The sequence below is a fragment of the Maniola hyperantus genome, chromosome Z, assembly GCF_902806685.2.
Source record: "Maniola hyperantus chromosome Z, iAphHyp1.2, whole genome shotgun sequence".
Taxonomy (NCBI): Eukaryota; Metazoa; Arthropoda; class Insecta; order Lepidoptera; family Nymphalidae; genus Maniola; species Maniola hyperantus.
In genome coordinates this window covers 9,820,553-9,835,329 of record NC_048564.1, presented here as the reverse complement: position 1 = coordinate 9,835,329, position 14,777 = coordinate 9,820,553, and the positions used below count along the sequence as shown (strand labels likewise).

Genomic DNA, 14,777 nt, shown 5'->3' with positions numbered 1-14,777 from the left:
AAGGAATATTTGGAAACTTTTCTAAAATCGAATGATAAAAATGCAATGACCCATATTCCTTTATTCTTATTTTATGGATCACTGGAACCCGGCGTAAATTACCCGCGATATCATGCCGGGGTTATAAATTACGTATACAGTCGTAAAATAACGGTAGGTATCTATACCCAGTGGCGAATTATTTAGGGTGGCGCGAGGAGCGGTCGGCCTCGGGTATCTGGTCTAGGGGGTCTCCAAATCTTAAAAAATCCAACAAATTAATTAATTTAACAATCTTAAATCTTACTACAAAATTCTTAATTAGGTATGTTCAGTAGGTACTTACATAGGCAAGCTTGAAGTTTGAAGCCTTGTAGAAAATTAAAAAGTGAAAAGTTATAAACATCACAGGATCGTTTCTGAACAAAGAAAATAATTTGGACTCATTTTGTTCGCTCTTATATTTCACTAGCTTACTCCCCCAATTTAAGTGAAGTCTTTTCATATTATATCCCACTTGATATACCTAGTTATCTTACTTCGAAAATTGAAATTACTAATTTTTAATTCATGACCACAATTTTTTTGTGTGATGTAAGCACAAATTCACGGTTTTCAGATCTTTCCCCTAATGTCTGCTATAAGACCTACAATGTACCTGCCAAATTTCATGATTCTAGGTCAAATAGGTACCCTGTAGGTTTCTTGACAGACAGACAGAAAACAAAGTGATCCTATATGGGTTCCGTTTTTCCTTTTGAGGTACGGAACCCTAAAAATATGCACTTAACTTGCTCCTTTTCGGAAATCATTCAAATAAAAAATACAATAAAATAGGTATTCACTGAAGACGAGCTTAGTCCACATTAGACAGTAAAGTTTTTTTGCGAAAACCAGTTCCGGCCTGTATTATGTAGGTAAACATTAAAATACTATTTTACTATATGATTGATTTATTCAAAAATAAATGTAGATAGGTATATTATCTTATAAAAATTATAAAACACTATTGGTACACGGCTGTTGCACGTAGTTGAGACAAAAGCCACTGTTGTCTATGTCCACCGGAGCTTCAACGTTGTCTGAGTGAAACCACAGGCGGAATGGCTTCACCATACCTAGAAACATGGAATTGCTAAATTAAGGTAGATAGATTCCAGATCTAACTTTTCATACAATGTTATGAAAAATGACTCTGATGAATGATATATTATTTTTTGATATATTATTATTATAGTATGTTTTGTCACACGTTGGGAAAATTAAATTTTGTGTAATTTAACGGCACAAGGTTATTATAGCTACCGTGTAATGATGTGGGTGTCATCACGAGGCTGAAAGTTTTCAGAAAAGGTGACTGACTGATCTATCAACGCACAGCTCAAACTACTGGACAGATCGGGCTGAAAACATGCAGATAGCTATTACGACGTAGGCATCCGATAAGCAAGGATTTTTGAAAATTCAACCCCTGGGGGTGAAATAGAGGTTTGAAAATTGTGTAGTCCACGCGCATGAAGTCGCGAGCTTAAGATAGTATTATTATAAAAGGTAAAGATGATGCACTGGCTGATTGACTGACTGACTAATCTATCAACGCACTGCTCAAACCACTGGACTGGACTGAAATTTGTCGCACAGATAGCTGTTATGACGTACCCTAGGTATCGGCTAAGAAAGGAATTTTGAAAATTAATCCCCAAGAGGGTAAAAAAGTGGTTTGAAATTTGTAAAAAAGTTTGTCAGTTTTAAGGTTATAGCCAGGAAAAATTGGTAGTTACTTGGGCGTTTATATGGAAATATAATATAATATTTTAGAATTTTAGGAAATTCTTAGTGGAAGGGAAGGGAAAACTTAAATGCAGTTTCACAGGTAGGTAGAGGTTTAAGCGGAAGAAATGATCTAAGTAGTTTTTAAAAACCTAATTAAACAAGGACAAGGTCGAGGGCAAAAGCTAGTTACTCAATAAAAAAAATTATTTTGTTCTGTTTACTAAACAGTGTGGTAAGTAATAAACTAATTTTTCTGAAAAAAAATTACTCATTTCTTGCTTATATTCGACCTTATTAGACTCACTTAAGACAGAAGAAGCCTGCATAGAAAGATCGGCTGAAAAAGTTCCTCCACATATTCTGTCAGTGCATAATGCTTGAGCTGGCTGAATTCTTCCAACATTGGCAGCACATGGCACTAACAGCCAATCGTTGGCGCAATTATTTGGCCCAGCGCCAGATCCAATCATTGCGTTAACGGGATTGTTGCTGTTTCCGCTTAAAGTAAATGCTCGGGACCGATTATTCACTGAAAGAAAATGTGTTTAAACTTTAAGCTGAAACTTTTATTTAGCAATAAATAGCAATAAGAATATAATAGAATAATCACTAACAAAAGAGTTAAAAAAATATTTTGTAGATTTAAGTTTATTTAATTGTCTGTCCCTTTTTGAATCCCAATAATTATAAAATATATTTTCATAGGTCATCATCATCATGATCAACCCATCACCAGCTCACTACAGAGTACAGGTCTCCTCTCAGAGTGAGAAGGGTTTTGGCCATAGTCTACCACCCTGGCCAAGTGCGGATTGGCAGACTTCACACACCTTTGAGAACAATATGGAGAACTCTCAGGCATGCAGGTTTCCTCACGATGTTTTCCTTCACCGTTAAAGCAAGTGATATTTTAATTACTTAAAAACGCATATAACTCCGAAAAGTTAGAGGTGCGTGCCCGGGATCGAACCCCCGACCTTCGATTGGAAGGCGGACGTGCGTTTCCATAGGGATATGATATTATTATACAAAAAAATAATTGCAATATCTGTAATCTGTAATAATACGGTATTTTACACAAAGCGAGAAAAACCGGCCAAGTGCGAGTCAGGCTCGCGCAACGAGGGTTCCGTAATTCAGTCGTATTTTTTCGTCATTTTGCAAGATAACTCAAAAACTATGATGCATAAAAATAAACAAAAATCAGTTTTAGAATGCACAGGTAAAGACCTTTCATACGATGCCCCACTTGATATAGTTATCTTACTTCGAAAATTGAAAATATTAATTATTAGTTTATGACCATAAATTATTATTTTTTGTGTGATGTAACCACAAATTCACGGTTTTCAGATTTTTCCCCTAATGCCAGCTATCAGGCCCACCTACCTGCCAAATTTCATGATTCTAGGTCAACGGGAAGTACCCTGTAGGTTTCCTGACGGACAGACAGACAGACAACAAAGTGATCCTATCGGAAAGCTCGGAAAGCTTTGGCCAATGAATTCTTTAACGCTCATACCTCAGTTAAATAATTCGTTGGCCAGATCTCGTTTCTCGTTTTTTTATTTTATTTTATTTTATAACTTTTCCCTGAATTTTCTCTCCCCCAGTCGAGTTTTTTTGTTATTCTTATGTGTATTCTATCTGTGAAAACTTGTCATTAGCTTTAATCTTCTTCTGTTTTTACCTATTTATTTTTTCATATTAGCTGTAAGTTTTCCTGTTAAATAAAATAAATAAAATATAAGGGTTCCGTTTTTCCTTTTGAGGTACGGAACCCTAAAAATTTAAATTTATATTTATATTTTAATTATAATTCCCCCGCACGCGCGCTAACTATGCGCAAGCTTAACTTCGTTAATTAGTCAGTCGAACGCGCTGCTTCGTTGAGCATAGATAACACACTATGCACTAGAGAGTTAGCAGCGGTCATAAATATTGAAACGTCGCTATAATACGTTTCAGTATTCAGCCGTTACGTCCTAAGAGATTTTACTGTATTCGTTTGAATTATGCATTCATAAAAATTTGGATCTATTAACATGCTGGCGCCTTACGAAGTTAGTTGTAAGATAAATAACTGTCATGTACCTGGATCAATACAAGCTGTGTATTGAATGCCGCAAAAGTTTCTTTCCATTCGGACACAGATCCCGTAATCCTGGTTGCTAAGCTGTCGTCCTGATGTTGGGTCGTAATTGAAGGACTTAAGTTGTCCTGAAACGCCCGTGTAGTATTGCAGACAACCCTCATCTGCTGAAATAGGATTGACAAATTTATACCTACTAGCTGATGCCCGCGACTTCGTACGCATTACTGTATTACAACAACAAGTGATAAAAATTTCCAAATGGCCGCTATGAATAATAAAAAATATATAGATATATATTTACTGTAGGGACAATAGTACGGAACCCCTATACCACTTTCTATTCTTCTAAGATTTTTTAATTGGATATAAAAAAGTAAGATGAATGCTGTAAGAATAGACCTCAATTCTGTCTACACTTTCCTTCCCTTACAATCCTACATAGACATACTCACGCCCTTTATGTAGGATTGTACGTTGCATCGAAATATATATAAGTAAATATGTGAGTTTGTCAATAACTAGAAATGCACTAAGAAAAGTTTTTGAAACAGAAACACACTTTCGCATTTATAATAAAGGTTCTAATTTGAAGTTAATCTTCTAATATTTTTTGTTTTATAAGGTAACTGATACAAATAAGGCCTACCTTATTTAAATAGTTGATTACAAAATAAATATAGGTGTGTATCAAAAAAACTTCAATAAATTAGTATTAGATGTTTATTAATATCAAATTAATGGAGTAAAACATTAGCAATATCTAATAAAATGAAGACAAAATCAACAATACAAAAACCTTAGCTAGTGGCCATAATAAGTTACATCTACCAAATAAGGCCTGTAAACTTTAAACTCATAAAATCTTGTTAAAAAACTATTTATTTAAAAAAATACTATTTTACAGCCTTTATTTACCTTTTATCTTTTGATAACTAAGCTTTTTATTACAGTAATTAAACATTTATAAACACAGATGGCTTGTCAGACTTAAGCTCTCATATTAACAATAATATGAATAAACTATTTAAAAAAATATTGTCACTCGTAATTAAATAAATAAAGCACACATTCTGTAAAAAAACCGATTTTTTTACCAAAAAAAATAAAAAAAATATAGGCCTTATTAAATTGCACTGCTATATACAAGGCACTAAACTGCCGCTGCAGGCTGCTAAGCTTTCTTCCGACCAAGTAGCACGTTTAGGAGCCTTTTTAGATTTAGTTATTCGTAGTACTTTGAGAGCTAGACATCAAAATGCGTATTAAAATGCGGGATTTATATTAAGGCCTAGGGTTACAATTAAGGCCTAGGGCCTTATTCGGTACCGTACCAGATAAAATATAAAGTTCCATAATTCGTTCCATTATTCAAAGCAATAATTATCTAATATAATGGCTAAGGTATTATAACTACTCATTAGTTTATATAAAATGTCAATATAAAACCTAATAACATGCCTTGTTATTACGAAAATTTTATAGTGCGCCGCGGAAAACCCGACTTCCACAAAGAAGGTGTCGCAACAAGCTCAGGGAATAGGCGCAGGGCGCCTGAGCAGTTCGTACCTAATCATAGGGCCGTAGTATGTATGTGCGTGAAGAATCTTTTATGTTACATTTATTTAACCGGGTTTTCGGGAGAGTAGGCCTTTTTCGAGCATAGGCCTTATTTGTATCAAGTACCTTATTAAAAGACTGGTTTTTTTTCCTCGATTTCTTTTGCTTGAATATAAATTTTATGAAGATTCCGTTGAAATTTCTCAAAAACTTTTCTTAGTGCATTTCTAGTTATTGACAAACTCACATATTTACTTATATATATTTCGATGCAACGTACAATCCTACATAGACATACTCACGCCCTACCTCAAGGGCGTGAGTATGTCTATGTAGGATTGTAAGGGAAGGAAAGTGTAGACAGAATTGAGGTCTATTCTTACAGCAATCATCTTACTTTTTATATCCAATTAAAAAATCTTAGAAGAATAGAAAGTGGTATAGGGGATCCGTACCATTGTCCTTACAGTAAATATATATCTCTATATATTTTAATTTTCATAGCGGCCATTTGGAAATTTTTATCATTAATTGTTGTTGTAGCGGCAACAACGGCACATTCAGTGAAAATTTCAACTGTCTGTTTCTTACGGTTCACGAGTTCACGATCGCTGACAGACAGACATACGAACGGACGGATTGCAGCGGAGGCTTAGCAACCTTAGGAGGCTTAGGAGGTTTCGTTGGCACCCTTTGTGTACGGAACCCTAAAAATGATGATCGGTAACATTTAGTAAAACCATATCAAAAATATCCAGAAACCTTAAAAAAAATCGATATACATACACTAAAAAAAAGTCGAAAAAAAACGGGCCGAATTGAGAACCACCTCCTTTTTGGAAGTCGGTTAAAAAGGGCAATATTACGTACAAATAGAGAAATGAATCAATTAAAGCAAAATCTAATTAAGTAGGTCCTTACCTCTATCCTGCTTATTGCTTGACTAGTAATCGAAAATCACTGGAGAAAAGTGACTGAAAAGAGCGGATGAACTCTCTCGGAATAATTTATTCCTGCTGACTTAGTATATTTTAATTGAGTCGTTTCGTTTTACGATCGCAGCTTGATTGAAACGGTTACTTAAGAGTCTTGCTGTCATAAAATATAATATCCACTCTAATAAAGTAAATACTGCCCGCAACTTTGTCCGCGTGGATTTAGGTTTTGGAAAATTCCGTGGGAACTTTTCGATTTCCCGGAACAAATAGTAGCCTATGCCACTATCCAGGTAACTATACCCATGCTAAAAATCAGATCGATCTGTTGCGACGTGATTGAAGGACAAACCAACAAACAAACACACTTTCGCATTTATAGGGTAGTTTTTTTAATCAGAAAACCCCCTTTTATTTGCAGTAGCTTATGCTCGTGACTTCCTCTGCGTGAACTACACAAATTTCAAACCCCAATTTTTAAAAGTCATTTATTAGCGGATGCCTACGTTATAATAGCTATCTGGCTGGCTGGCATGCCATACTAAGATACTTTTCAGCACGATCCGTCCAGAAGTTTGAGCTAGCGTTGATAGATCAGCCAGTCAGTCAGTCAGTCAGTCAGTCAGTCAGTCAGTCAGTCAGTCAGTCACCTTTTCCTTTTATAAATTTAGATTTCGGGGTCCCTGAGTGTCAATAATTTATTATTCAGTTGTATTATAAAATAGTATCATTTAATCTATTTGTTTAGTATTAATAACCACTGCCCTCATGACACCGACGCCAAAGTTGTAGAATATGGGTAGTGAAGTAGGAATCAATGGGTAGTATATATGAATATGGATTATGTAAACATTTTAGTACCTACTCAGCAACAAAGTTTAATTTTTACACATTTTAGAGCTGCCAGAAGAAACCTCTTAAGTAGAGATAAGTTTTTGTTTTGTGCATGTCTTTTCACTGTACTAATCATTGATGTTGGAATCCCCCTCTACTAATAATATGTTTTAGTTTTAATAAATCCATCCTAATATTAAAAACGTGAAAGTGTGTCTGTCTGTCTGCTAGTTTTTGACGGCCTAAAAGTTCAACTAATTTTGATGAAATTTAGTAGGTACGGAGTTAGCTTACGTCCCGGGGAAGGAAGGGCATAGGCTACTTTAAACCCCGGAAAATCAAAAAGTTCCCATGGGACTTTTAAAAACCTAAATCCACGCGGACGATGTCGCGGGCATTATCTAGTACCTAAAAAATAAATAAATCATGATAGGAATGCACTGATTTATTCAAGTAGATACTCACTGGAACATGGAACGCCTCCGAATCATTCCAGCGGTTGGGGTTTGTTTTGCGTAATACTCAAGATTTTCAAAATTGTTACACGATAAAACTGCTATTTGACGCTTTGGTTCGTGCCAAGCTAGAAACCAGCGCTTGTATTTGGAATCCATATGAAAGCACTTACACCTTGCTACTTGAAAAGGTTCAAAAAGCCTTTCTAAGGTATTTATATAAAAAATTGCACGGGTATTACCCATTTATGTATCCCACAAAATTTCTCCAAGGGCACTTGGGTTTCCACTCGCTCAAAACCCGAAGAGACTGCGACCAAATTGGTACAATTTGCAAGATTCTTAGGGGTGTGATTGACTGCTCTGAACTACACAACAAGCTCTGCTGCGTTTATGCACCCTCTAATTACAGCTATCTCCGCCACCGCTCCAAATTTTTCGTAAGTCCGTTTAGTCGCACGGTAGCGCGTTCCAGGTCACCCATACCGCGCACTTTGGCTGCGCTCAACGCACTGCTGAAGGAGTCCCCTCGCTGTGACATATTTGCTGACAAATGGGCTGACCTCATGGGTCAGATCTTGCACTTTTGTGAAAATTTATAATTTTGCTTTTTAAAATTTATAATTTTAAGTTGTTAATTTTTGTAAGTATGTTTATGTTAGTTTGTACTCGTATTTTAATTAGTGTAATTGGCTTTATGGCCGTTCTGATTAAATAATAAATAAATAATAATAATAATAATAATAATAATAGAAGGGAACAATGTGATATGTTGTTACTGCAAGCAATTTTAACCGGCTCAATCGATTGTCCTAGCTTACTCTCAGCCTTTTCATTTAATGCTCAACCTTTAAGAACGCGTCACACGCGCCTTCTAAATATTCCCAAATCTAACTCAAATTATGCGCGAAATTCTATAATTCCACGCTTGGTACGTACTTATAACAATCAGTTCGCTGAGTTTGACTTATTTTCCTATCAAACAATAAATTTAAAAAGGAATTAAGAAACTATCATCGTAAAACAAAAAAAAAAAAGTAGCTAACATCTAAATATGCATGCAATCATACACTCCCAGTTACACACACACACATACACACACGCTCACACACACACACACATAAGCACACACTCACACACGCATACACACACACACACAATCATACACACACTGTTGTAATTTTATTTTATTATTGTATATACCTACATTTATTCTAACTCTATTCTGTTAAAATAGTTTAATTATAATTTTAAGTAATCTCTTTTGGCCTTCTGTTATACCTAGATTTAAATTTAAATAATAATTATGTATTTACGCTGTTGATTACTTTCAAATAAACAAAATAAAAAAAATAAAGTCATGTTTTACGTTCTTAATATTTTTTTTAGGTGGGTTCCTTTGAATCTCGAATGAAATATCATCTTCGACGCTAACATCACCTTTGCATCATCACTTACTATCAAGTGTAATAGTGTAATAGTAGCCAAGCGCAAGAAAACTTACCTTTATAAATAGTGCTGCAGGGTATTTGTGTAGTCTTAACTTTCCATAATCTCTCGAATGGATTGCCGCTTGTGACAAAAGTAAGTTTCACAGGATTCGTGGTACCAATGCCAGCGTCTATGTACACTAAAAATATACATAGAAAAACCATTCAAGTGCATGCACTGTCATGACCGACAGGTCAAGATGGTAATCGGGGTATGAGGCGGGAGGACGTCCCGCACACCCGCACATCACTCGGGCTATCCCGCACCGGGTTAGCGCGGGGGCTGTGCGTGTGTGCGGAGCGTCCCCACCCCGATTGCCATCTCGACCTGTTCCGATTTGTAAGGAAATGGGGATTGGATAATGGAATAGGTATACCCTTTCGGCTTTCCCAGTCTACTACAATTTTGGTACCTTCAATAGTTTATAAAGCGTTCCAATTAAGTTGCATCATTCTGGCATCATCACGGTCAAGCATAAAAACTTATCAAATGCGTATCAGAACACGAACAAGGTAGGATTATATAGTCATTCTTACAAAAACCTATTCCTTTTCTTTTCTTTCCTTCTTCGAAAATACCTGTTCAATGAGGCCCTACTCAAAACGTTATGCCAATTTTTTCTCACTTTTTATATTCAGGAGATATTAATTACTTAATAAATTTCTTTTTCAAAAATCTGAATAATAATATGCTTAAATCTACGCAGTGATAACATTTACTGTAACAGTTTCAATTTTACAGCTGTATTAGTTTCTTTTTAAAATGGCTGTGATACGCGGACATAGGGATTGGACGAAACTACAAGTCTGTGGCCCATGGTGGGAGCAGATGCGTCCTGCGGGGCGGTCAGCGTGTAGAACGAACTCTTACTACTTATTTAGTATTTAGGTACAAGAAATTAGATGGAGGGCGGGTCGAATGAGTATGGCATCGCGCCCGCTGGTCGCCCTGTAGGACGAATCCGCTCCCAACTGGACAGCAGACTTGGTACCGTGTTTCATTATGAGATCAAAAAAAATATATTGGTATTTGATTACTCAACTATGACCACCCTGGTTGAATCCACAGATAGCTGGTACAGGGTTGCCACCGGACACGATGAACTGATCTTGGTTACACACGTGGTTAATTCTCTCTGGCCCAGCTATTGTGAAACGGTCAAAATCTAACCTTGATAAAAGTAATCATTAGATAAATATTCAAAGTTATTATATTTCTGAAGCGGTGGCAGCTTGGTGATAAAGACGTCGGCTACCTATTTAGAAGCTATAAGAATATATATAGCTATAAGACTAAGCTAGTCTATACATATAAAAAGACTTCTCCTGACTGTCTGGCTGATTTATCAACGCATATAGCTTGAAATTTGAAATTTTCATAGTAGGATTCTCTTATGACTTAGGTGATTACAATATAGAGTTAAATAGAGTATGAAAGTTTGTGTAGCATCCGTCATTTTATCACAAGAACAATAATTTTCAGAGGCTAAGTAACTAATTCTATCAAGATTCTGAATTCTCATATTATTCGGCTTTACTGGGTAAAAAAAAAAAAAAGTGATATGAAATCAAGTTTGAGTAACTCCCAACTTTTACTTTAGAACTTAGTTCATCGTATTTTAGATTCAATTTTATTCTGAATACGAATAGGTAGGTACTTTTTGAACCAAATAATATTATCTAAACATGGATCGCTAAATGTGTCGCTGATCGCAAATCTCGAGAACAGCTGAACCGAAATCGCAATTTTTTTTTTATAATAGGTATTCCTTGAAGTACGAGGATGGTTCTTACGGAGAGAAAAATTTAAAAAATATGAATCGACGGTTAGGCGGTACGAAGTTCGCCGGGTCAGCTAGTATTAAATATATTACAGAATACAATATATATTATAACACGAACAAATCAGACTACTTTCTGCAATAACGTACAAGTAACGAACCACTTGATTGACGAAAGTACCTAAGAGTGCATCATAACAAAAACATATGTACATCAACACCGGCATCAATGGTCATGTTAGAGTATGTTACTTCGAATAAAAATGAAATACCTTATTTGGCACACATCAGGGTGTGATTTTATGACAGTAAGTTCACAGGAACCAGTGGCGTCATAGGTCGAAGGGTAGCCAGAATTCACAAAGTACGTGCCATTTTCAGAGGTACTACTGCCGCATGATGTCATAACTGAAACAATTGTGTATTTTTCTCTTGCTTTGGTGTAATCTATGAATAACAATAGCTATCTAAGAAAATGTAGCTCTCATACAATTAAATTGGGAACCATAACACATACCAACATACAGCAATACAAGTTATTCGGAGCTTGTAATCGTTTACTAAAGTAAATCCTCATTGAAAAAGCTGTGATAGTCTAGTAGGTAGGGCATTCGCCTTCTAATCGAAGGTCGGGGGTTCCATCCCGGGCACGCACCTCTAACTTTTCGGAGTTATGTGCGTTTTAAGTAATTAAATATCACTTCCTTTAACAGTGAAGGAAAACCTTGTAAGGAAACCTGCATGCCTGAGAGTTCTCTTTAATGTTCTCAAAGGTGCATGAAGTCTACCAATCCGCATATGGTCAGCGTGGTAGACTATGGCCAAAACTCTACTCACTTTGAGAGAAGTCCCGTGCTCTGTAGTGAGCCGGTGATGGGTTGATCATAATGATGATGATGATGATTCCTCATTGTTGAGGGTCATTACCCCTTTCTATTGATCAAAAATGGTAGGAGTTTTCTGAGGTTACCATTGCGGTGGGTTCCCAAACCCTTCCGCTTACAACTTAACTATTAGAAAAAAATCTAGTCTTTTTTAACAGTTACAGATGTTAGTGATAATAACCAGGACCGATGGCTTAACGTGTTCTCCGAATTACGAAGAAAACAAAAAGACCAAATTCAGCCCTCCAAAGTCACACGTCTCCCAATACTACTTACATATACAGCAAAGACCGAAGCCGTTGGCGCAGTATCCATTCGCGGAACCACCCCTGGAGGAGCACTCCCTTGCTGTCATGCATGTGCCATTGTCTCCGGAAGCACCGGTGCAGCCACCGTTTGGAAATGTTACCACGGTGAATAGAGATAGAACTGTAAGTTAGAACAAGTTAACGTAGATTACGAGGCTAGTCTACTAATTTCAATATGAAAAGAACTCTGCTCGGAATTTCTTTGAGGGATAATGTCCGAAACAGTGATTCCCCACAGCACTAAAGTAACATAGCACTCGACTAGCACGCCGAAGTGGAAGTAGGTCTGTAACTTAAAGCGTCTATTTAAATAAATAATAAATATTTATTTTAATAGGTACTACATAGTTTTTAATTTTTATTGTAACATGTTGGTAAATATTTAAATTAATCACAAAAACTAATTCTTGATAAAATCATATCGCTGATGTACTTTTAGTAGGTAGCAAAAGAATACATCAGATGCAGGGCTAGCGTAAGCATTGCATGCTTATAGCATAAATAAACAATCACAAAGCTAGTACATAAATTAATTGTAATAAATAAACAGTAATTAAATTATACTTACACCTACTTTCTTTTTGGATTGGCGGCGACGGCCAAAATCGGACCTCCTTTTGATAATCACGAACTTTATTGAAAGTAGCACTATTCCTTGACCATCTTGGGAAAAAGCCCCCAGTTAAAAGGCCTCTTCTGGGAATTACGTTAACAGAGCTATTCGATTTTTCCGGCTGACCAAAATTCAGTAATAAAGTGCTAAATAAAAGTAAAAGCATTGTACCCATGATGTAGGTAGAGGTGATATTTTTATGAATAACTATATGAATTTAAAACAAAATATAACTTTCACCTTCAATATATAATATGTGGTATGGGAAGGGGAACAATGGTGTTAAATTTCTCCTATTATGTTAGGGTGACAATAGGGTAATTTCTTTGCGCCACGCCAGGGAGACCAACGGCATGGAACGTGCTAATTTTTCCTAAACATTATAGTAATAATGCGTCGATGAAAGTGTAAATGTTTACGGTAACTCATTTTTCTATTAACTTTTTGGCAATTTTACGTGATGTACCTATCACTACAAAGTCCGTCGCGTCGCGAGCGCTGTAGATATGTGCAGAGCAGAGTACCTTTACCTGTTACATAGCAGTTACATCGGTGACCGATCAATTGACAAAAAACAAATGACAAAGTTTCATTTCCCAAACAAATTTTGGCAAAATTATGAATCGTTTTATGATCGTTATAAAACTTATGTTTCTACAAATAATTCATTTGATAAAACAAATTACCAGACAAATTGTTATTTCATAAAATATCATTTGACAAACAATTGATTTCTTTAATCGTGTTAATTAGTAAAACAACATATCGCATTTTTTTTTTGATAAAATGAATTGTTTGATAAAATGAACTGTTTGATAAATACTTTAAGAATTCACCAAATCTTTTATATGTCGACCGGGCCGACGGAAGAGACCGCTTACTATAATGGGGGGGTCTCTTTCCACCCAGAAAAAAGGAGCCCCTCCTCCGCTCCGTCGACGGGCCCCGGTCGACGAGAAGAGACCACCACTATGGTAGGGGGGGCTCTCTCATCCCCCGCGCTCCCACCATCAAGAGCGAGCGAAGCGAGCTCGGGACTTGGGGCACTCCGACTCGGAACGGTTAGGTTAGAAGGGGATGGCGGGGTCTGTAAGACCCCGCCATCCCCTTCGTGGGTTATTCCTTTTTTTACCACCCAGAAAAAAGGAGCCCCGCGCAGCGGGGCTCCGTCGACGGGCCCCGGTCGCCGAGAAGAGACCACCACTATGGTGGGGGGTCTCTTTCCTCCCCCCCGCTCCCACCATCAAGAGCGAGCGAAGCGAGCTCGGGACTTGGGGCACTCCGACTCGGAACGGTTAGGTTAGAAGGGGATGGCGGGGTCTGTAAGACCCCGCCATCCCCTTCGTGGGTTATTTCTTTTTTTACCACCCAGAAAAAAGGAGCCCCGCGAAGCGGGGCTCCGTCGACGGGCCCCGGTCGACGAGAAGAGACCACCACTATGGTGGGGGGTCTCTCTCATCCCCTCCCGCTCCCACCATCAAGAGCGAGCGAAGCGAGCTCGGGACTTGGGGCACTCCGACTCGGAACGGTTAGGTTAGAAGAGGATGGCGGGGTCTGAGACCCCGCCATCCCCTTCGTGGGTTATTTCTTTTTTTCGCACCCAGAAAAAAGGAGCCCCATGATATTATTGCTGCGTTGCATAGGGGTTTGCATAATTATGCAAAACAGACTTTTTGTGTGTTTTTTGTTAATTAGTTATTTTATCAAATAATAAATTTATCATCTATTATTTTGTAAAATCGCGAATTTGAAAAACAAATTATTTGGTGAAATAATAAATTTTTAAATGATATTTTAACATTCAGCAAATTTGGAAAGTTAAACATTTGTGAATAGAATATTTGTCAAATGATCTTTTGTAAAATGATATGTTTGCGGTATACGACGTTTGTGATTTGATTAGTTTTTCAAAAGTTTTTGGTGAACTGATAATTTGTCATACGTTTTTTGTCATTCATTAGTGAACCAGTTACATCGCATACAGGCGCATCTTCATAACGCATCTTCCTCACACGGGTAGGACCGCCTTATGGCTAAAAGCCTCCTCCAAGACTTTCCATCTGACCCGATCTC

General features: G+C 37.0%; 1 protein-coding gene across 1 annotated transcript; it reads right to left on the bottom strand.

Annotated features, from left to right (window-relative positions):
• Nucleotides 1–975: 975 nt before the first annotated feature.
• On the bottom strand, nt 976–13,059 carry LOC117995738 (uncharacterized). Its single transcript, XM_069508826.1, has 9 exons — nt 13,055–13,059; nt 12,660–12,754; nt 12,060–12,212; nt 11,172–11,307; nt 10,162–10,289; nt 9,133–9,258; nt 3,847–4,011; nt 2,057–2,281; nt 976–1,097 (listed from the first exon to the last, which is right to left on the bottom strand). Exons 1-9 carry the CDS (start codon nt 13,057–13,059, stop codon nt 976–978), a joined length of 1,155 nt encoding a protein of 384 aa, XP_069364927.1.
• Between the last annotated feature and the right edge of the window lie 1,718 nt (nt 13,060–14,777).